We start from the raw sequence: 22670 nt of genomic DNA, 5'->3' as shown, positions 1-22670 counted from the left end.
TTTTTAGCCCTCTACTAACAGTGGTAGTGTAGTATTTTTCTGATACACAATGTTTTTCCTGTTACATAAATACCTAGTTTGGAGTTTTACATCAGAACTGAAGTATGGATAAATACTATATAAATATACGTATCAAGTAGGTAAAATTAGGATTTTTAGCAGGGCTTTGAATCATATACAACTTTAGAGTCAGACCAAGTAAGAACATCACAATGACATTATATGATCAACAATGAACTTGAATTTACACTATAGGGAAATGTTTTTGGCTTAATTAACTGTGCTGATTCTAATTATAATTTTGTGTTTGTCTGTTTTCTTTCCGCTAATACTTAAATACATTACAGAATATATTTAATCCCTTAAGTTTGAAGGGATCTATAAAAGTCATCTGGTCCACCTTCCCTGCCATAAGCAAGGACACTTTCAACTAAATCCAGTTTCTCAGAGCCCCATGCAACCTGGTCTTGAATGTTTCCAGGGATGGTCATCAACCAACTCTCTGAGCAACATGTTCCAGCATTTCACAACTCTCATAGTAAAAATATCTTCCTCATATTTAGTCTAAATTCTACCCTCTTCTAGGTTAAAACACCTTGTCTTACCACTAAAAATCATAAAATATTTCCCCACTTTTTCCTTACAGGCTCCCCCAAAGTAGTGGAAGGCTGTTATAAGGTCTCCCCAGCATCTTCTCTTCTCTGAACGGAATAAGCTTTCATCTCTTAGCCTTTCCTCACTGGAGAGGTTCTCCATTCCTTCCACTGTTTTTGTGGCCCTCCTCTGGACTTGCTCCAACAGTTCCATGTCTGTTCTATGCTGAGGACCCCAGAGCTGGATGCAGTGCTCCAGGTGAGGTCTCACCAAAGAGGAGCAGAGGGGGTAGAATCTCCACACTCATCCTGCTGGCCACACTGCTTTGGAGGCAGCCCAGGACACAACTGGCTTTCTGGGCTGGGAGTGAACATTTCTGGGGCACGTCCAACCACTCATCCACCAGCATCCCCAAAACCTTCTCAGCAGGGCTGCTCTCCATCTGTTCTTCCTGAAGCTTGTATTGATACTGGGATTTACCCTGAATAAATATAAACTGCTTATAACACATGGAATATTTATTCATCAGTCCAGTCATCTCATATCACTACTTAGTGTAGTAAAGTGGAAAGCTCATCTACTTAATTGAAAACCTCTATCAATATTAATTTTATCCAAAAGTAAAAAAAGAAAGTTATAAGATTAAAATATTTTCTGGAAATAAATTATCTGTGGTCTTTATGAGCCAACTCTTTTCACAAACTTTCAAGAAGAAACAAGTTGATTCTAATGACTTTCTCTCTTCTGAAAACCTTTCCTGAAGAAAAATCTTCCATGTGTTATTCTGATGATGAAACAATTACATGTTCAGTACAGTCTCCTCGCTGAGGTTATACATAAAAATCTTTTATGTATTTAAAGACAGCAGAGAGTAGTGCATGTATAAATTCTACTTTCTAAAAACCTTCCTGTCCAATAAAAGACAGCTAGAAAAAGTATACTGTGGGGTGTCTTTTACACAGTCAATGAAAGTAGGTGGGAGGCATAAAGTTGTTCCTATTGCAAAGAGGGGAGAAGAGGTAGTGTAGCCAGAAACAATTAATGCATGTCATAACTGATAAGTTATGGATAAGAGAGAAAGTCAAGGGGAATCCAAATAAAGTATTTTTGAGTTCATTTCAGCCCTCTCATGTCTCTTTCAAAGCCCTGGCTTGCTGACTGCAGAGGAAAAGAAATGAGAACACTCTTTTTGTCTGTCTCTAAACCAAAGTAACTAAAGGCTTTATAGAGAGGAACATTAATTTACTTTAGGCCCATTTTCACAGTTCCCAGATGAGAAACAATGATGACCTCAGGGAGCCAGCAGTGCTCCCTTGGTAGTCTCTATGTTAGGCATTTGAAATATATTGAAAATTAAAATTATAAGATTACTTCCCACTTTAAAACACACATTTAGTCTTTGAAAATATGAGTAAAATTAAAGATGAATTTAAGAAAATTACTTATGGCACAAAAAGCACATTAGTACTGCCCAAATCATCATTTATGGGGAAAGGTGGTTATTTTGGCTGAGATGACAAATTACCCTTCCACAGCAGAAGGAAAAAAAATAGTTTACAGTTCAAGCTGTAGAGTTATTAAACAAGATCTGACTGTACTAAGAAATGCACAATATATTAGAAAAGTCAATTTCTTAAATTAAATGGCAAATCAGCAAGTGGATGAAGGACTGACCTTGGATCGGGGTGGTGCTCGGATGTACCATTTACAGTCTACTGCTTCAGTTTCAGAAGCTTTTCCTTCTTTAACAATTTGTACAGATTCCACAATTCCTTCAGGTCCTCCCATCTCAAACTCACAAACTGAATAACAGAACACCAGAAAAAATGAAACCTGAACAGCAGGCAAAAATGTTTTCTACAGCAGAGTACAAAGGCCTCCAAGTTAGAGAAAAACCGAAAAACAACATACCAACCTGGCAATGGCTTCAAAACGCCAAGGTCCTTAAAATCTGGATCTTAAAAATAGAGAAAGACAAAATTAGTTTTGTTTAATATCTAGGATGTTACACCAATATTGTCAATTTTTATAATTCACTGTAGTTATATTATTATACATATACTTCTTGGAAATGGGAACTGTTTGAAAGCTATGGCAACACTATAATTATTAATGCAGAAATTATTGATACCGTCATCCCAAGTTATTTTTTCTGTTATGAAATCCTGCTTTTCTCTGTCTCTCTCTTTCAGAAGGGTATAAAAATATTTCTGCATACATTAGCAAGTGAGAACATCACATAGCTAACCACATGACATTTCAGCGTAGTGAAAGAGGATATATTTACAGATCCATTCAGAATCTTTTTGCCTATTTTGCATTTTGAAGAATAACACTCAACTTAGCTAGGGAAATCTGAACTTAATTCTGTTTATGAATACTCTGCCATCCCTACTGACCAAGAGGAGACACTTTCTTTGTCAGAAGCATCCATTTGGTCTTACTGGAAAAAAATAACATACAAATTGCCATTAGCAGTCTTTGTGCTAACAAGGTAGTAAGTCTAATAAGTGTGCTGTTTTCCATCAAATAAACATGATTGTATTTATTTGTATGAGAGGGCTTGTATCATGCTTTTATAGTCAGGTGTAATACAGACATGAAATGAGTTTGGTCTTAGACCGATGCTTCAACAGACAGCCATCCATATACAAATCATAATTTCACAAAATTTGGCTCAGGTTGATGATATTGCCCAAAACCAGAAGTATGGAAGGTTAAAGCATTTCAAGAAATGATTTCTTAGAAGAGACTGGTCTTGTCTGGGAAATTTTTATCTCTTGCACTGCTTTTCTACCTAAAATGATTGTTGTATACTGTTTTTCTCATTTATGCATGAAACTGATCTTCCTTTTACAGAGCTGGGTCACAGTAGAATGAACTATTAAAAGAAAATAAATAATAGAAACTTTGGAAGAAGGCGATGTTTTAAATAAAAAAAATTAAACTCACAACCAAGCCACACAAAAAACTGCTGTTTCCCTCTAGCCTTAGTCAATTAAGAACAGTAAGAATCATAACCAGATAATTTAATGAAGTAGTCTAGTGCTGTATAGGCAAGATCAGCAATTTTAATCTAAACACTCAAAATGTGTTGACTTCAAGAACTGGAGTTGTAAAATCTCTTTCTAAATTGCCATCCATAACCAGACTGCTGCTATTCTTCCCAAATTTCTTTTACAGTTGCACAACATAAATCATGAGTAAATACTCATGAACTTTTAGGACTGCAAATATAGCTGAGTAGGAAATTAGTATTAATTGTTACAAATTTTTATAGATCAGTACATATACATGATTTCCAACAACATTAAATGTAATCAAATATTTCAACTAATGTACTCAGGATGCTGATATCTAGCTCTGAATGTGAGATATTTAAAGAAAATCTACTTTTGCTTATGGTTCAAACTACCATCCCAACAGTATCTCATGTAACTATTGCATTTCTTCCTTTTACTGAGTTTGCAAGGATTACTCTGATTTACTGAAAACACTACACCATATTAGCAAAATACATAGGAGGACAGAAAGAAAGGAAAATCTATCCTGCCAGAATTTTCCCCATATGAGAGCTTCCATATAGAGCAGTGTTAGTAGCAAGAACCCAGGCTGAAGTACAATCTAGACCATACAATTTGACCCACAAACAACTCTGAAACAGCTCTGAAAGTCTCATTGAACAAGACAGTAACGTTGGCAACAGCGTGTACAGGAATGCACAATCCATTAACATTCTAGAAATACAGTAGATCTATTCAGTTTTTAAAAATAAATTTTTATAAGTTCTCAACATTTCAAGAGTGAAAGGGAAATAACATCTACAATATCTGAGGTGATAACCCTCCATTAAATATTGCTATTATACCAGTACTACTATAAGAAACCAAAATATATAAATATTATCACAGATGCTTAAAATTTACCCCTGTTTGAGCATATTTAACTAGAAAATGTTTGCTTTTTAAATAGTGTCCCATTAAATAGATTAGATTTTAGCAGCTCATCTGTACATAATTCGATCAAATTGTTATTCTCAGTCTGGGTCAGAACATTAATGTTATATAAAAGCTGACTGGCTAGATCTTCCAAGAGACAGATGAAAATCATGTTGCCATAAGGAAAACACCCAAGACTGGAAAACTTTTCTGTGAAAAATAAGATGGATCACCTATAAGAAGAAAGAAATATTGGAGGCAAAATAGAAAGCAATATTCTAATAATAGAAAGGAGCTGTTAGAGCCAATCCAGCAAAGGGTCATGAATTTTTTTATGGGACATATGAGGAAAGGCTGATAGAGCTGGGACTGGTCAGTCTGGAGAAGGGAGGTGTCAGAGGTGATGCCACCAATGTGTACAAAAACCTAATGGAAGGGTGCAAAGAGAATGGAGCCAGGCTCTTTTCAGCGGTGTCCAGTGACAGAGCAAGAGGCAATGAGCTCACACTGAATTACAGGAGGTTCCATCTGAATATCAGGAAACACTTCTCAAGTATGAGGTGACTCAGGACTAGCAAGGTAGCCAAAAGGTTGTGGAGTCTCTACCTTTGGAGATTTTCAAAGCTGTCTAGAGATGATCCTAGGCAAGTGGCTTTAGGTGACCCTGCTTGAAAAGGGCGCTGGCCAAGACGACCTCCAGAGTCATACCTTCCAAGATCAGCCATTTTCTGATCCTCTGATTTTGTAATAACTAAACAATAGAATTGGATAATAGTGAAATAACCAATCAAAAGTCTAGAACTACTATCTTAGGTAGCAGCAGAAGTTAGACAAATCCGTATCATGATGCAGACTTGGTTTTGCGGAATTTGCTGTGAGTCGCAGGAACATATACATCCAGCCTGGAGAAATATGAAATACTTATGCCTGGTTTCAAAAATTTCCACTAGGTGTTCATGGGAGACTCTAAAGATTTTTGGATGCTAGCTTTGGAATCTGTATTTTCCATGGAAACCATACTACGTATGTTTATTTTTCATTTCATTGTTCCTATGCCAGAACTCTGGCTCTTCTAAGCAGCTGAGAAACATGAAATTTAAATAGAAAAACAGAAGGCAAATTGCAAGGAGTTAGGGCACCTGGTTGCTCAAAAATCTCATGAAATAAAGGGAATTGTAAAGTTAAAAGGCATTGTACATCAACTGGATTAAGTCTTCAGAAAGTATGCAAATGACCTTGTGTATAGGCACACTGCAGCATCTTATGGGATGGCCCAGCTGAGGTACATCCACACAGAAACACGTTTACCCAGCCATGCAGACACGTATGCATGTAACGCCTCACCCCGTGTCACTTACACAGAAAGTAAAATGGTTTGAAATTATATTACTTGAGTAATTTCTCTAAGACATAGGGAAAATGCATAAAGTTCAAACAAATTACTAGCAACATGATGTTCTGCTGGTAAGTATTATTGCAAATCAATTTTAAAAGATCATATTTTGAATTTTAAAATCCATTCTTATAAAGGTCATTCAGCTTGTTTTCTAAGAGAGATGGCACAAGGTTTTTAAAAGTAGTGCTGTAATACAGAAAAATTAGTGTATTTTCAATCTTATAAAGGCAAAATTTGGAAGTACAACTCTCACATTTTCTTCATCTTTCCTTAGTTTTTCATATAAAATTCATCTGGGCACTTTCTTACCTGGCAAACTTCAAACCTGCTGCTTTCACTGATCAAAAAATAATAGATATCTCACTCTGGAAGTCAAAAGATATAAGTCAAAATTCAAATATCTTTTTTAAAAAATGGAAGCTTGAGTTTATGTGTTCCTGCTCCTAATTACACAATATTTTTTTAATGTCTGAAGTTCAATACACACCGTAAAGAACACGAGCAATTGATGTACAGTTGAAAGTCAAGAGGAAGGAAAAGTATAATACAAAATTCTGGGGCTGAATAACTTCTGAAGTATTTTTTCTCCCTTTTCATCTATAAATTAAATGTGGAGGAGTTATTTGAACTATTTGAATAAACCATACACTACAAAGAGTTGATGTTTAAAACCTAAGGGGGTTTTTGCTGTTTGTGAATACAAAAAACCTCCTTTTCAATGGATACATACAGAACGTAGTCACAATAGGCTGAAGCGTTATTTCCTAAGAAGTAGAGAAACTGTCCACTTTTATTCACTGATCAGCTGTAGATATATCTATTCATTTCTCTGTCTGACTAGAAGTAGGTGTTCAACTCCCATCCATCAATATTGAAGAAATTTTAACACATGCACATGCTTCTCTGTCAGAGGATTTATTAGAGGCCTGATTTTGCATGCAAATGCTCATAGAAAAGTAAAAAGAATTGCACTATACAACAACCCACCAGTTATTTATCCATAAGTTTACTAAATCAGGCTCTATACAATGATTTCTGAGAGCCTAAACCAGCCTTGTCCTCTTGAGGGGTGAGGTATAGTTACCTATAAAAGCAGAGCTTGCACAACTCAGACCAGAAAAGCATGATTATTTCTAAGGTATTTTATGTCATTGCCTCATTGTATTTGATTATAGAGTAAAAGTATTGGAAGAAGATGGCCAAAAGATTTCAAAAGCATAAAAATCTTCTCAAAGAATCACTGATATAATTCCCAAATAGAAAAACATTTCTGTATGTAACATTTTTGTAAAAATTTTTTGTGTGCTGTTCAAAGGAAACTTATTCTGCTGGGGAGAATAAAGAATAAGGAGCAAGAAGAAAAACAAAATGAAGTTAAATAGCTATGTAAAATCCCACAAAATATTTCTTATTAGCCTAAAATGAAATTTGTTTTGTTGGCTCTTCTAATATTTGTAGGCTTCTTGAAATTTCCATATATATGTGTCTCTATTTGTAATGATGATATCAAAAAGTGTTCAAAGAAAGCCTATAGTTTGCTAGGCATTGTGGACTGTTCTGTAATAATTATAGTTGGCAATATTATGTGCTGTATTTGCTCTTTATTTTCTATTTTTTCTTTTAAGGACAACATTGTGAGCAGTTGCAACTCTTTTGAAGACTACATATTTATAACCTAAAATAATGTTTCCCAAATTTTTCACTTCTTAACATGGTCATTAAAGAACTCAAAGCTGATAAGTGTAAGTGTAGCTGTGAATATGACTCCTGATATTTCATCTTGAATATCTACCTGCCATTAAATCAGAAAAAAGTTATATGAAGACAAATATTGTTGAAATAACACAAACTATTACCTTAAAGTTTGATTTCTACCATATCATGTTTTCTATGTCCTTTTTCATCACTTTACTACTCTCAGCTCATCCTTAATAAGTATTTTTATAGTATGATTAAGAGATACAGTGATTTACACTCTATCTAATTATATTGCTATGGTGACCTCCCTAAAATGAGATACACTGCAAGCTTTAGCAATATTTGGACATTTGCATGCCAAAATTTTGTGTTCCTTTGTTTTGTTGCCATCTATTTGGAAATAAAAAGATGACAGAAAAAATTAAAAAAAAAGGAAAATAATAAAAAAATCCAAATCTTTGCATAACTTCTTGTTAATATTGGTCAAACTGAGCAGACAGGAAGCACCTAAATGAATTTCACTGGAACAGAGCACATGATAACAGAAGCTGCAGATAGATTTCTGTTTTCATGCGCACAGTGGACAGGCTTTGAGATTTTAGCCTGCTTGCCTCTGTTGTCTGTTCTGCAAACCCTTTAAAGCAGGATTTTTCTCCAGTGTAAATTTTTTTTACAAAAAATGGGAACCATGTCAGAAAGCAAAAGGTCACATGAGATTCTGGGTCTCATCCTCAAAGAGTGTTTCAACCCTTTGATATGTGCTCCTCAATCCCAGAAGTGAGAAGTGCCTTTTAGAATTGACCTAGTGACAAAGTAAAAATGGGCAACAGTGTCATTCTCAGGCTGAAGAACGGAAAGAGGAAGTCCTGGAGCCTTGCTATGTGTGGGATTGTTTGACAGATCATTTTTATTATGTTAAATATTTACACTAGCAGCTGAGTGCTCCAATTAGGCATTATATTCCCTTTATGCAGCTCACCATGTATGGAAATGCAGGGAAAAAGTGATCCTATGATGAATATTTCAAGGGCTGCTTATACCTTCATCTGCCAGTTGCCCTAAAATATTGAAACAAGACTGAAGGAGCTCAGGAGTCCACTTTATCTGAGTAATGCAGCCTTGCTGTGACAGTGCAGCTGACTTGACCGCCAGGACTGACTATCAGTCAAGGGCAGCACCCTGTCTGTGTCTCCCCAAGATAATATCCTGGAGGCTTCCTGTAATTGACTAATGGTCTCTGAACTGGACTAGGAAGAGAGATGTGCAAAGCTATGGTGCTTTTCCTGAATAATGTTGAATTCTAAGTATTCCTGGCCATGCCATTTCGGCGCAATACTACTAGGCTCAGGATTTGTCTTATTTTTTTTTTTTATAGATGAGTCCTTGCCCAGCCCAAGGAAATAGCACTTTAAGTTCATGTCAGAAGACTAGAGGAAAAAATGAGCCCAAAGGTTTAGACACAACTGAGTACCAGGCATTACTTCTGCAGATTCAACCTATTTACACATGGTTATTTCTTGCTACCACTGAGTGCAGAATCTGCACATCCTTTTCAGGATATTTATGCTGTATCAGTACACTGGGTGGATTTCCCAGGACAGATGGGTCTTATGAGAAAAACTTTGTAATTTAAAATGGCCTTTGTTGTTTCTTCATAGGAGAAATGTTTTCTCCTAATTTTGCCTCAGAACATTCAACAGAATGAATGCATTTACTATAGTGTTCTTTTGAATAGCTACATCTTTTAGAGCTATTATTGTCAACAGAATATACTACTTGTGCTGCTTCAAGTAGCATTGTATAACCTGTAGTTCACTTCACATTGTGGCACATTTCCAATTAAAAAAGAAATACAACACAGTGTTTGCACCTACTAATATTCTCCTGCTGTAGCTGGCCACGACAGTGATGGCATCTTTTTGAAGATAACTCTCACATGAAAAACTCAAATATCTCCTCTAGTTTTCCATGTGTGAATCGCTCACTTTCCATTTTAACAAGCAAATTCTTCTACTGTCTCCAAATATTTTTCTCTTACAGACTAGCAAAGCACCAGGTGGTTTTTTGCTAAAGCAAAGAATTGTGTCGAGAGCACCAGAGGGAACTGAATGGTTTTTGTAAAAACAACTGCTTGCTTAATCATCTTGCCATATATCAGAAGATGAAACGGACAAAACACTCCAGAAAACAAGATTCTTAGACTAGAAACAAATGAAATAACCACAGACTGAAAGAAACTAAACCCATTCATTAATTTACTGTGCAACTTTGAAAGTTGTTGGATGAATTATATTCTAGGACTCTCCTATAACAAGTCATTGTATGATTCAAAAAATCAATGTCACAGGACGTTTTTAAAATATATTCAGTATCCAGGGTAGAAATCTTTAGGATCAAAGGGAAAAAAATCTAGGTTTTCATCCCCACTGGAACGTGAATATTCTCCTTCTAAAGGAAAAAAATAAGAAAAGAAAAACATATATATATCAAAGGAAAAGTGAAATTCATTTTTTAAACAGCTCCTATTGTAATTATATATGCCCACCACAGACACTTTCAGTGAACAAAAAGGGGAGCTATAAAAGCCACACAGCGCAGTGAGTTGCCGAGGAAGGCATATCAGCACCAAAAACGAGTCCCAAAAAAGCTGTGGGAAAAGTAAGTCTTCTGTCCTGTCATTTTAGAATTCATAGCAATATAAATTTCAGTGACACCAGATCTTTCCTTCTTCTTCTGCTACTCCTAGGAGGTGTGTTTCTGGCTAGAAACTGTCCTTTCAGGGAACACTGAGCTGTTGACCTCAGCAGTTTCCCCACATTTACAGAAAGAGAAGATGTGTTTTTAAGAACTTTGGCTGCGGAGTATATTGGGGATTGTCTTTCGAGACATTCTAACACTTTAGCTTTTTCATCCTTTTAACTGCAAAGGGCAGCAGCTCTCTCTGAGGAAGTGTTTCAGAAAAAGCATAGCTCTATGTTAAACAGTGAATTCCCTACATAAATTACCCACAAACATGAATTTTACATTTTATTATACAAGGTAACATTCAGATATTTAAAGCCTATAAATAACACATTGGAAGTAAGCAATAATCATTCTCCCTTTTCCAGTATTATGAAATTCAGCTTTCCCTGAGATTATGGGAAGAAAACTTTTAGACAGTTTTTACTTAATCTAGGCTCTACAGCCAGGATTTTTGCCTTATGGTTTATTTCCTTCCTGTTGGTTATAACTTCATGAGAATGACTTTCACTTTTGTTCAAATTGATAATTTTTCTCCAATTTCATGCAGTAAAAAGTGCCAGAGAAAGTTCAAACAACACTTAATTCCTCATGCTGACCTGGAGTAGACATAAACTGTTAGAAACAAGACAGAAGTCAGCTGGGACTTCTATTATTTTGATGAGAAAAGTTCTACTGTATGCTTTATTATGGAAGCCAAACATAATTCATACCAACTCTAGTCCCAAATATTTCCACTGAAATTAATGAAAAAGATTGCTTCTCATAAACAACACTAAATTATGTTTTACTGCATGCCTGTATGAAAAAAAATCAACATGAGAATAAATTCTAAACCAGGAGATATTGTTTTCAATGTTTTTTTACTTTTTCTTTTTAAAACATTCTTCTGATGTATCCTCAGCCCTCTTTAAGCAGCAGTCATGTCACATGATGTGTGTTCACAAAATGACCTCAAAGCGGTTTGTCATGAACATCACAAACAAGAGTCTGTGGCGAAGTGGAGATTTGGAGCCTAGAATTTGAGTAGAATTACATTCATGTCTGTAAAACTCTTTTGCCTCTAACTTTTCCTTATCTCAGAAACTCCAGATTCTGCTATCCTTAAATAGCGATTATATTAAGTATTGATTAGTAAATTTTTAATTCTCTTATCATAACTTTATATTTTAGGTTTAAAAATTATAGTGTACATGGAACTTAACTGATTTACACTTTTTCCTCCTCTGTTCAATATCTGCTGGTCAGAAGCAGTAATTTTCTTTTCACTGGATTTACTTATAATTTTAATATTGATTCTAAAAGAAACAGATTTAGGCCCACAATCTGTGCTGAATTTAGCAATTGACTGAGTCCTACACTAGCTGACTGGCTCAGACTAATACAGAGAATAAATACTGATCTTCTGCATCACATTAATGAAAAAGACATTGTGATTCATTGAATCACAATTTAGAAAGGTACTGTTCCTAAGTCCTTATGTCTATTTTATACAATACCCAATATTGCTATGTAAGTGGCTGAAGAGACAGGGAAAAGAGCAGCAAAGTGGGTACTGATTAGAGATTGTCTAGTTCTACCATTGATGTGGTAATATTTAGAAGGAATGAGGTTTCAGGAGAGCTTTGACTTGCAGCAGAAGCAGGTCAGAACATGATGGCCAGTCACAGCTCTCAGGATTGTTAAGTAGGGGTCAGCTGCTTACCCAACAAGTAGACAATAATTAAATTTCATTTGACCAGATCAAGTTTTTGACTGCCAAGCAGCAGGATTTTTCCTAGCTTCATTTAAAAGAGTCATTTAAAGTTCTAGAGGAAAAAAAAATAAAAATAAAGAGTCAAATATAAATTAAACCTTTCATTTAAAAGTACTCGAAAAGTACTTGATAAAGAGTTGATCAATATTTATATTGAAATATCACTGATATACAATATTTTAGAATACAAATAACTGTACTATTGCTGAAAATATTTGTGTGGAGGATGCACATAAAATTACAGAGATCCAAACTACCAAATTTGATTTTTAAAATCCTAGGCCAGTATGTAATTTGTTAAAAAAATTATAAAATTATTTAGTAGAATTTCAGTATGGAATTCATATTAGTAGCAGTTAATAATCAATTTTCTGAACCGCATAATAAAATCAACATTTAGGAATAAAATATTTTTAGGAAGCGTTTTCTGCATTTTCTTTTAATATTAATTTTCACATAGACTTGAGAAATGAGACACAGGAAAAGAAAAGAAAGGAAAGAAACCCCAAAAGAAAACAAGAACAGTATAATACAATCTTTTGTTAACCCACATACTGCAACCAGCAGATTTGATAACATTGTCTCTTGAGCTTCAACTATCAGATAACATCTGGCAAATGATGTATGTAAGTCCTGTTACACAACATCTTCTGGCTTCTCAGTGTCATCTAGGGGACTGATATGTGACTGGAATAACACATTTCACACTGACTGCTTCTGTCATGCTAGAACTAAATTTTCACAATGGATGTGTCACAAAAACCAGATTATTTAATTCTGAATTCTCAAAAAATATTTCCCAATTTTCTTTTTATCATCTTATTCATGACTCAAGCAAACTTTCTTAACAGAAATTGCTGGATATTACATAGACTTTTTACATCCAATTATTCAAATAAATATTTTGTGTCTCTAATTTGTAATGACCCCTGGAGCAATATTTTTGAAGTGCTGATCAGAAGTATTTGCTTATATTTTTTCACAATTTTACAACAGATTTAACCATTATTTTTCTCATTGAAGTTAAAACCTCCTCTACAAACCTATTTGAGGAAACTGCAATGTCAGACATTCATCTCCCTAGTGAATTGCAGACCATGCTGTGACCATGTAAGCAGTGTGCATTTAAAATAATCAGGAAGATTTTTCAGAGAAAGAATAACATAATTATTAATATAATATAATGTAATGTAATGTAATGTAATGTAATGTAATATAATAATTTTCTCCGTCAAAAAACTATCCATAAGTACTACTCCATTTTTATTTTAAAAAAACCTTTGGTAATGGATGCACAAACAAAAGATGTAGTGGAAATGTAGTAAAAATGCACTGAAAATTTATTTTATGTTTCAAATTTTAGATCCAAGGAGTGGAATGAGTGCTCACTGCAAATGATTGCAGAATTTGTATCACTTCACTTTACAACTTGTAAATCTCACTGACTGAGTTGAAGCAAAAAAGCTTGTCTGAATTAATTATGTTCTAAGCAGAAGACGATTGAAGAAAATAATTTCATTTCAGACAATTCCAGGGTAGGTTTTTTAGGGACAAGAATATCTAGAGGAAGAGTAGCACAAGAAGGCAGCAGAATCATTAATCATCGTTTTCTAACTCCAACAAAACTCAACTTACTGTAACAGGAAAAAAAAAATGGGGGAAACAGGGAGAAAGTTGAACCTATTTAAGGTTATATTTGTTTGATACTGATCAAATGGACAAATGCTGAATTGATATAGATCTACTACATAATTTGTGTAAAGGTAGAAAACTAGTTTCAATTTATTAAAAGAGTTGAAGAAACAGAAGTTTTGCTTTCCAAAACTAACAGATATTTAATTTTTACTTAGTTCTGTAGATAGAAAGGTACAGGACAGTTTTTAAACATACTTACTTTTAAGTAAGAACCCAAGCCTAGTGATTGCCTGGATTTAGGCACATGCTTAGATGTAGGCTTCCTGAAATTCTTTGCTAAATTGAGACTAGATTTAGTGGCTTGTCAGTGCAGCATTTGAGTATAGTAAGCTTAAGCAACTGTTCTTTGGAATTATCCTTGGGCATATCAGAAAGTAATTTCAGAGATTTTTGATGGATTACAGTGTTAAATTATAGTAGCTGTTATTCTTACTTGGCCTGAGGGCTGTTATGAAATGAACAGGTTTTGCAGAGAAAAAAATGACACCTAGCATTTGGGTTTGTTACAATGAAAAAAAAAAAACACATGCAAATTAAAAATATGCAAAAATATCGTTGATTTGCCCAAACAAAAGATTAGGAATATCTCTATCTAATGTGAATTAGTAGTATAAGAATAAAACCCCTTGTTTAATCTACGCAGCATTCACAAATATTAAACAACACCCACAATGAGCAGATGACTCTTGTATGAACCCAATTATATTGAAAATTGAATCCTTTTAAAATAGAATTTGAAAAAATTTAACTTCTCACTACTTCAATTTGTCATGATCGTTTTTAGGACAACACACCTTGTATAGATGTCATCAGTCAATGTTTTGAGAGGAAGTTTGTTTGTATCTCCTCAGTGCAAGTATAAGATAAAAGTATATATGGTAAAAAGGAAGTTGTCAAAAGCTTGAGATAGGCTACAACAGTACACAGAGAGAAGAAAGTGAAAAAAAAGGAAAAAACAAATAGGACTAAGTCAGGGTATTCAAAATCTTGATTCACAGTCTTGATTTTCCAGGAGTTTTGTGTCTAGCAATAGATATATTGGCCAGATTTAGACATAGAGACAACACCTACTTCTCACAGAAATCACTGTATAATCTGTTTCTCATATGAAAAAGATTTACATGATGGTACTTCCTTACCCCATGACAGCAGTATAATATTAAAGACTGCAGGCTCTTTGATATCTTAGCACATAATAGGAGAAAAAAAGATGGATCAAAGGCATAGATGCTCTAATGGGCAAGCTAACTTCATTTACAAAATATTTGAAACAAAATTTTTGTCAAAGTTGAATGAAACATGATCTTATTTTCAGATCTGACCAACAAAAAACTCAAGTGTGACATCTGAAATGAAAGTACTACATAGTCTGCACTACTCAACAAGTCAGTAAACAAATCAAGATAGGTCTCAGCCATCAATATGACAAAATATATATTAAGATGACAACAAACACCTACTAGAACTGCAAATATGCAAATAATATTCAATAACATTCACTTCAGTACTGGTAAGCAAAAGAGATTCTCTGGGTTGTCCTCTTTACAAAATGAGTACTGTCCCTAGAAAATGAACCAAAGCTAGACGATAGATGAGTGTACATAACAAATGGTGACAGAGGTTTTGCTTCTTATCTGACACATTCCATCATTTACTAAACATTGCATACTGCAAAAATATTCAGTTCTAGAAACAGAAACATGACTCAGTTCTGCAAGGACTTAAGTTTGCAAAGCTACTAATTATTGGGCAAGAACCCTGTTGATTAGTTACAGGGAGCTGAGTGACTTCCAACAGTTTGTGCATATTTCTTTAAGGAGAATTAGCTAGAAGCACTATACAAAGAATAAAAAATCTATTAGGGAAAGGCAAATATCTCAATAAAGATCATTATTTGTTGCTGTTAAATTGAGAAATACTTCACTAAATAAATTAGACAATAACAAAAACAATCTCCAAGCACAGTTACTTGAACCTATGCAAAAAGATGACTGAAAAGAAATGATATAAACATAGAAATGATATAAAACCTAACATACACTAACAGCTAAAGAGTCAAACCTGTCACAACTGAATGGCTAAACTAAAAACTAGTTTTTCTGCCTAACAGATGGGGCACAGTCAGACTAATTAGATAAAAGCACTGGGTCAATTGCTAATATTTATTTCCTATACCAGTAACACCTTATAAACCTGTAGCTACAATGCATGAAGATTAAAATTGAGCAGCTTAAGAAAAGTATTATTGAAGAAAAATAATTGCTTCAATGTCAAAAGAATCTCTCCAGATACCCACATTTCCAAAGTCCTTAAGAGAAACTACTGTAGACAACAACAGTGCTGTCAGGATGAGACCACAACTCAGCCACCTAGGAGTGCATCCCAATATGAGCTATTAGAAAATCTGCCAGATGGGAAAATCAGACGACCCAGAAAACCTTTGACGAGCAATCAAAAAGTCCTTATTCGTTACATATGAGACAATTTTTCCCCTGAAGAAGTAAGTGCTATAATGTTTGAACGGGAACCACCAAGTAACACAACAACAGGTTTTGGAGGTGCTGTTCTGAATGTGGGTAGTGAAAATACTTATTGTAAATAAGATGTTTTTAAACACTTGTGGAAGACAAGTACCCAGGCTTTCTGTTCAGCACAAATTCCATATTATCCTCCCTGATCTGCCATTTCCAAGTGCTTCACAAATGTTACAGAGAAATTAAGAATTAATAGCAAAAACAAATGTCCAGGACCCACTGGTTATTTCCTCATTTTATAAGTGTATAAAGCAAAGGGTAATCACTTGATATCAGACCTGAGGTTAAGCTAACTCAGCATAGTATTTACATAAAGTCAAAAGTTTATCCTTAGGGAAAAGAGGATAAGAAAAAGACCATATTTAAGGAAAATCCTCTGCTGCCTCTGAGATTTAGATTTAATTGTTTTGTAACAAGTAATAATGTAAACTATTTATAGATGACAATGGTATTGTAAAAATGCAGCTTAATCTAAAAATGTTGGTTTTCTAGGAGTAATTTTTAATGTATATCTAAGCTTCCTAAAGACCCCTGACAGGTACTCCGAAAACATGGACTTTTTGTCAGAGAAATGAGACTACTCTGAAAAGAATATTTATCATTGCAACACCATAATCACCATTATTGGAGAGGTCACCTACAAATGAAGAAAGGTGTTTCCTGTGGAGGTGGAATAGAATTATATGCAACTGTACTGCTGTAGCATACCCTAGTAAACCTTTTCTAGAAGTCCATGTGTAGTTTATTATGGAATGAATGCAGGGAAGGGATTTTTGTAGAGAACAGGGGTAGTACTGATGGCAGAGGAAGCAGTAAGTGTCACTAGTTAAGTTTTCATTTTTCTTTACTCCAGTACTAAAATTACTTAAAACTGTGTCTTATATTTCTCCTGCTCTTGTTTTTACATCCAAGTTCAACAGAGTAGGGACTTAAGTGTTCGACTTTCTTCTGTTGGTAATGTTACCCCCAGCACACAGGGATTTCTCAACTAGGAAATTCTGTATTTGCCTTTTGGGTATTGTCAAAAGAAACATATAACTATATCATGGCAAGACATAATATGGGGTCTGAGAACCCCATAAGATCTTTTAGATATTAATTTTCTCCACATCAGGAATTATTTTTCACTTGAAATTTAATATAAACCTGTGATCATGATTTTTAATGTAATGCATCATCCTACTTGAGAGCAATGCCTTCCCTTTTCCCAAGACCAGATGCCCTAATGCCTTGTAAAAAGCAATGAAGTGCCTGACTTTTATGAAGTGCACTTGCATGAACACAATAAAAGTTCATAACTCCAGGAAGCTGCTTATAGAAATTTGAAGTGCTGGGGGGTTATATCTCAAGAAATAAAACAGATAACACTTTCTGGGGTTTTTTTTTGTTCTCTTTCAAAAGTTTAAATGAATGAGTTTAAATGAGTAATTTCTCATACTTCCAAACCATCTCTGATCCCAAAGGAAAAACATTGTCTCATTAAAAGTTGAATGGCTCTGGCATTGTTTGTTGATTCTCAAAAAACTTAACTGGATTTCAAGTTGCTAAAAAGTGATTGCCATTGCTGACACTAAATTAGAAGTAATCAGACTAGACTCAGAATAGAAAACAAAAAAGTATAAGTGAGCTAGGTCACATGGATGTTCAGCTTTCCCAGATGCCTGGGAAATATCCCTTAGTTAAATACATTCAAGGCAGAACTTGGACATTAGATGGAAAATGATTTCATAATATTTTATCTAAGTTTCTTAGAAGTGGGATTGAATTTAATAAATTCACATTAAATTTTTCATGAGTTCTAAAATATGCAAATTCCCCAACGAGGAAGAATTTGGGTTGTTTTTTATTTTTTTCCCTCAAGATAGTTAATACAATTATTTATTACTCTGACATTCACTCTAATGGGAATGTAAAAGTACTGTTACTCAGGTTAGAAAGTGTTTCATATTCCACTTTTTGGGACACAAGAGTATGAATCTTTTTCTCTTTTCCATTATCAAGCAGTTGAATAGAAAACATTACTGACTGACGTTTATATTAATGAGGCTAAATAAAAACACAGATGGCTTCTACTGAGTGAAGGAACTGAAAGTAATGATGTGCTATCTTAAGCCACTGTCCTGCAAAATCAGGGACCAGGATAAACAGAAATCTGATTATTCTAGCTGAGCAAGAAAGCTCAGATAAACACAGCCTCTCTCTGCCTGAATCCTTGTCTGCTAAAAACAAATGACTCTTTTTAAAGAAGAGTTGTCCATAATTTGAAGTAGTACTTGAATTTTTCTACACAAAACAGTGATTCAACACCATTTTGGAAGATGATCTTGAGACAAAACTTTTTAGGAAAAATGAGTGTAATAGAGTCAAAGGACCCAGAGCTATGAAATGAAATTTCAATGGCCCAAAGAATGACAAAATAAGAGCAAGGATGAATTATCCTTTGAGTTGTGTCATGGGTTTTTCCCTGGACAATCAAAATTGTATTTCAAAATTAACCAGAGGAACCTGAAAATATTGTAGCCTGATATGTATTTCTCTCATACATCCAATTTCCTTATAAAGAAACAACCCAACAAAAGTGTTTGTATGCATTTATGAAGGTTCAATAGGTTCAGATAGTTCCATTTTGAAATGAACAAAGTTAACCAGAATGTTAAAATAAAAAATAAAATCAAAACAGTATATAAAAAGTAAAGAAGTTTTATTTGTTTATAAACTCTCATGTATGCAAAATGATTGAAAATTTACATCAAAATGCATCTGGTTATTACTGATATTAGCTGTAATAATGCAAAAGGTGAATACCTTTTCCCATAGTTCAGAGATTTGACATTGAAAATAGTCTATTATACCATATGTATAACTTCATTCATCCACGTGTTGCTTAACAAAAACATTTGGAAATGACAAAAATGAAAGCCTAAATTATTCTCTTAATAATGAACTTTTTTTGCAAAATTTTCATCAGTTTTACCAGTTTCTGGGTGTGTAGCTCTGATTTTGTGGTTAAAGCTTTTTCTTCTGCAAGATCTCACCTTTTAGAGTACTGAACAAACCTCTGAACAAAGGTTTATTTAAAAGCAAAAGAATGTATGGCAAAAGAGTTGCATTTGTTTCTGAAACCGCTGTCCCTACTGGACTTTTGGCCTTGCAAATGGATTTCCAGCCATCTCAATACTAAGTACTCAAAGAAATTACTGAACAGAAAAGTTGTAGTAATTGCAAATCGTTAGTCTATCCTTTAGGATTTTTCTATATAATTTCTTTCTTTAGGACTTAGTCCAAACTAGATTTAAAATGCCTTAGGTGTGGGACTCTTTCCACTTGCACAGACTAATAGATCTTCATTGCAGCATTTTTCATTATATCCTAATTGATCTTTTTTTCCAACTTCATCCAGTTAGCTGTTTTTATACACCCTGAAGACATAGTAAATGATTTCATTCTGTTTCTCCAGGTACCATCCAAATAACAATAAATGATTGCAGCTTCAATTTATCCAAATTTCCTTTTTATTTTTTAAATCTTGGCACACACCCACACATTTAACATCACATCTCTTTATCCTCCATTAAGATCTCATATGCAAAAGAGACACATGAGAGACACCTCAGGAGTAGGTGGGGACCTTCAAAGATTGCTGATACTCGAGAAATGTCTGTGTTGACCTTCTCCCTGGATGAAGAAAGCCTCCTCTGCAGGCTGTGGTTAGGAAGAGAGTCCTGTTTTCCACAAGTGAGATGAATGGCAACAAAAACCCTGAGCATTCAGCAGCTTGAGACAGCAATAGTTTCCAAATAACTTTTTGCTTTGGATCATTTTCTTCAACTTCTTTAAAGAGAGTTTAGCTGAAAATTTTATTCTGATCTCTCCATTGTCCATAATTTAATTTTTTATGTTGTCACTACCTATGCTGGTTCTAAGTGGTTTAGGTGATAATTTCTGTATTGGAGTCTTTTCTATGCTACTCTGTTATACCCTGGAGTGGAGTCCTCTCTGTATTACTCTCTCATACTTTCTTTACTGTCTTGGAGGACATCATTCTGTTTTATGGGTTGGCAGGAACCCCTGTCAGTGCACACAAATGGACAATAGATCTCAAAATGTCATGCCTTATCCATGTTTGCGTAATAAAAGACTGTCCAAGTAATAATGTGGAACAGGAAGTGTTTCCTCTTATTAGTGATCAAGGAGGCAGAAATGCTGTTTGGCACTTGTCAGATTCATCATATTCTCATTTTGACCAATATTCCTAGAAACTCTCTACAACTTGCAGAGCTTTCTATTGAAATATATGGAGGGGAAAAAAAGAAAAAAAACAAGGGAGAAAAAGTATTCCATCTGAAGTCTATAATAATTTATGCTGCTCTACCAACTTATGAACATTGATCTTCATGTAGAAATTCTCCTTACATCAGTAGAAAAGGAATGAGGATAAAACATGATCCATGAAATTGTCTTTCACTTGAGAATTTTTTAGACAGACTAAGTTGCAGATTGTGCTATGAATTTCTGTTCAACCATAATGCACAGCCCTTTGGAAAAAAGAAAGGTAAAGAAATCTAAAGCAAAGAAGCCATGGTGCAGGGTGACGAAATTGCAAAAGCCCACAAACCCATGGCAAATGAGAGATAAACTCACTTTTCAGAGGGAATATGCAAGTTTATAACAATATTTTGTCCATTGTCTTTGAACTTACAACATATATATATATATATATATACACACATATATACCTGTCTGTTAGATAATATGCTACAGAAATTCCCTCTTCTTCTGCTGTTTGAACCTCCTATGTATGTTTAGACACAGCAAAACAGTATCCTTGACTTGAAAGAAAATTTGACTATACTGGTTCATTTTATAAGTATTTTCCTTGAATTAATGAAAGAAAACCAGAAAGAAGAACACAGAGCATGTAGACCTGCCAGCTTCTAAAATGCTACTGGAATAATTAAGGAAGAATTTTGGGTCTGCTAATTTTAGGCAGTATCTTAGAGAATATTGTTCAACCTAATACAACAATTTAGCTGAAAAAATAGTGACATAATTGACAAAATTATATAATAATTACAGTGCTTTAGAGTGAGCTATATTAAAGCATGACTCATCACTCAATACATAAGAAGTCACAGAACTACGTCACATCCAGCAGTGCAGTTGCAGTGCAGTATAGTGGAGCTGCAGCCAAAGAGGAAACTTAAAATCAGCAATCTTTTGTTAATAAGTGGTGGAGCAGAGGAATTAATGGAAAGTATGACTAGGAATTTGGTTTTACTTACATGAATTAAACAGTGACAAGGAATACTTGTACAATTGCAATTAAGATTTACAGCCTTCTTAGAAAAATATTTAATATATGTTATTATTTGAAAATCATGCATCCTCTGGTACTTATAATAGTTTTCTTTATTGAGGAAGGAGAACTATTCCACTCCTCAGCTGGGGAAATGACTGGTGAAGTGGAAAAGCAATGATGGAATTTTCTGAGATAATTACATTTTTTTATTAGAATACTTTATCAATGATCTTTTTGAAAGAAAAGCTGTACAGCATAACAGTCAAGCATAAAACACTAAACTTCACATGAAACATTTTGAATTACTTTCTGTAATAGCATTCACTTGAAAATAATATTTTTTAAAAAGTACAGAATCTGAAAATCTTTCCCTTGAATAAGCCTTAATTGTTATGCCAAAGATATATATGACTTTTATCAATTTTCTATCTATTAACACCTTCCTTGACAATAAACTAAACACCAACTAAAGATATTTTTCAACAGCAAGATTATACATCATTAGAAAAGTTACAATGATAAGCTTCCACTATTAAAAATGAGATGGTTTATTCTTACCTGGTGTGAAATTATACCGAGCAGAAAACCCAATAGATTCCAGTTCAGCGTCAGCAAAAAATTTAATCCACAGGAATCTGCCACTGGATTTTATCATAGGTGGATTTTGCTGTCCACAGAAACGTCCAAGGATAGGGGAAAAGCCAAAAGGTCCATCTCGTACTTCAATGTGGTCAAATTTACACTCCCAAGAAGGCTCTATGGAATATTTTTCATCAAAGTGTAGTTCAATGCATTGTCTAGGAGCAGCTAGAGACAAAAAGGAAATTATCTTACTATTTTCTAACCCAAGACTCTCCAAAACTAAAGCAAAACTCAAGAAAATAAAATATATCTATTTTTTATGAATCTTAAAATTTTGTTTAAAATCTTGTTTGAAAATTAGTACATCTGTATTTTTTATAGATTTGGCACTGTCAGTTTGTCTATTGTTCTTCAAAAAAAGTATTCTTGACAGCAG

General features: G+C 34.3%; 1 protein-coding gene across 3 annotated transcripts in view; it reads right to left on the bottom strand.

Annotated features, from left to right (window-relative positions):
- The window catches only part of NETO1 (neuropilin and tolloid like 1), a 62552-nt gene that overhangs the window by 26422 nt on the left and 13460 nt on the right, over positions 1–22670 (bottom strand). Inside the window, exons 4-6 of one of the 3 annotated variants that reach the window (XM_015619370.1) lie at positions 22211–22459; positions 2510–2551; positions 2269–2396 (exon numbers count right to left, since the gene is read on the bottom strand). In XM_015619370.1, the coding sequence (XP_015474856.1) occupies positions 2269–2396; positions 2510–2551; positions 22211–22459 (419 nt within the window). Of the gene's footprint in view, positions 1–2268; positions 2428–2509; positions 2552–22210; positions 22460–22670 lie in introns of those variants that run through there. The other 2 variants (XM_015619371.2, XR_001519696.1) reach the window with 2 other exon arrangements.

The sequence above is a fragment of the Parus major genome, chromosome 2, assembly GCF_001522545.3.
Source record: "Parus major isolate Abel chromosome 2, Parus_major1.1, whole genome shotgun sequence".
NCBI lineage: Eukaryota > Metazoa > Chordata > Aves > Passeriformes > Paridae > Parus > Parus major.
Note: the sequence above shows the minus strand (reverse complement) of the source record. Positions and strands in the feature narration are given on the sequence as shown.